The 1,882-nt window shown below is 39.5% G+C and overlaps 1 protein-coding gene across 1 annotated transcript; it reads right to left on the bottom strand.

The window, feature by feature from the left end:
• Positions 1-721: 721 nt before the first annotated feature.
• On the bottom strand, positions 722-1,237 carry LOC126622857 (uncharacterized). The gene has a single exon (XM_050291555.1). The coding sequence runs from the start codon at positions 1,235-1,237 to the stop codon at positions 722-724; it is 516 nt and encodes a 171-aa protein (XP_050147512.1).
• Positions 1,238-1,882: the final 645 nt, after the last annotated feature.

Raw genomic sequence — 1,882 nt, forward strand, 5'->3', positions numbered from 1 at the left:
ACATAAAAAAAAAACATTTAACAACATGAAACTTAAACAATATTTTTAAAAACATTTAACAACATAAAACTTAAACGCTTACACCATGCTATTTTTGGCTCAAAGATGTGCAACAAGATCCTGCTGTAGGTACTTGTTTGTGGCACGGGAACGTATTATTCCATAACGTCTCATGTACTCATTTATAGAGATACTACCAGTTATTGGATTGAAAAGCAAATTAGGCCCATCATATATTTTTGCACGAGCCCTTCTTAACCTATTTGGATCATCTTGGTTGGCATCAGACTCTCCATTAATATACTCATCTCATTCATCCTCTACTATCATATTGTGTAATATGACGCATGACATCATGATGGAGGCCAAATTTTCTCGACTCCACCCTCTTGCCAGTTCGCTGATGATCTTCCATCGTGCTTGTAGAATACTGAAAGCTCTCTCAACATTTTTCCGGTATGCCTCTTGGTGTAAGGTAAATAACTTTTCGGTGTCATTCCTTGGGTTTGGAATTGCTTGGACAAGTGTCGCTCACTTTAGGTAGATGCGATTTGCCAAGTAATACCCCATATTGTATTGACGACCGTTGATGTAGTAGTCAAGTTGACGTGTTTTACCTTCTGTCAGGCTATTGAAGATGGGTGAACGCCCAAGAACTATAATGTCATTTTGGGATCCAGGGGCTCCAAATAAAGTATGCTAGATTCATGTGTCATACGAGTCAACCGCCTCTAACACAGTAGTTAGCTTTCTTTACCTTTCGTATAAGCCTCATTGCCATCCGGTGGGAATGTTCTTCTAATCTTAATGTATGCAGTCTAATGACCCCTATCATGCCTGGAAACCCAGGGTCTTCAGCTTTGTGAATGAGCCGATCTAGATCTTTTTTATTTGGCTCACAGAGGTACTCGTCTTTGTAAACCTGAACAATTGTGTCACAGAATTGTTCAAGAGTATCAGGGCATGTAGACTCAGACATACCATGTGTTTCATCTATCAAATCAGCTGGGGAGCTATAGGCCATCATTCGAAGTACAATAGTAACCTTCTGATAAGGTGAGAAATCAGGGCAACCTGCTCTGTCCCGCTTCTGTTGAAAGTATAGATTAATCTGCTGGACATCGCGAAGTAAACACTTGAAGACATGACACCTCATCCGGAAGCGACATCTGAAACCCTCTTCTGTGTACATTGAGTTAGGGTTGAAGTAGTTGTTCATCAGATTGACTTGCGTCATCACTCTGTTTTGTGGTTTATAAGAGCAACTAGCAACAGAGCCACCCCATTGAGGTTGTTCCTTAGTTGGCTGACACACCATGGCCGCACTCATGGATGCTGCTCTGTTTTGTTTGTTACACCTTACTTCAGCTTCTTCATCAGACTCCTCATCTTCTCGTCTCATCTGCGCCCATTTTTCTTCTAATTTGGAATTATATGAAGACCTCCAGTTGGAATCCGAAGAGGATCCAAAGTTGAAATTCATTGCAAACTTGAATTGAAAGAGATTGAATTGAAATAGATTGAATTCAAAGTTGTATGAATTATAGTCTAATATCCACCCTATTTATAACCAAAAAACAATTCAAATCCAACGGCTAGCTGACGTCATTTAGCCGTTGGATTTGAATTTAAGTTGTAGTTTTTAAATAATAAATTATATTTGACCCTCGGTTGGAGACTATTTTTTGTGACAGGGCTTAAACGAGCCATATGGCTCTGTGGCCCTCGATTGGAGATGTAGGCAAATATGACTTGTACTATTCATTGTCTTCGGTTGGAGATGGCCTAAGGGTTTCTAGTGCTAGTTGCGCACACATCCTTTCATTATTTGTACCTTTTGTTGGAGAACAATTCAGAAATAAACAAAAATAACAGAAATTCT

The sequence above is a fragment of the Malus sylvestris genome, chromosome 5 (assembly GCF_916048215.2).
Source record: "Malus sylvestris chromosome 5, drMalSylv7.2, whole genome shotgun sequence".
NCBI lineage: Eukaryota > Viridiplantae > Streptophyta > Magnoliopsida > Rosales > Rosaceae > Malus > Malus sylvestris.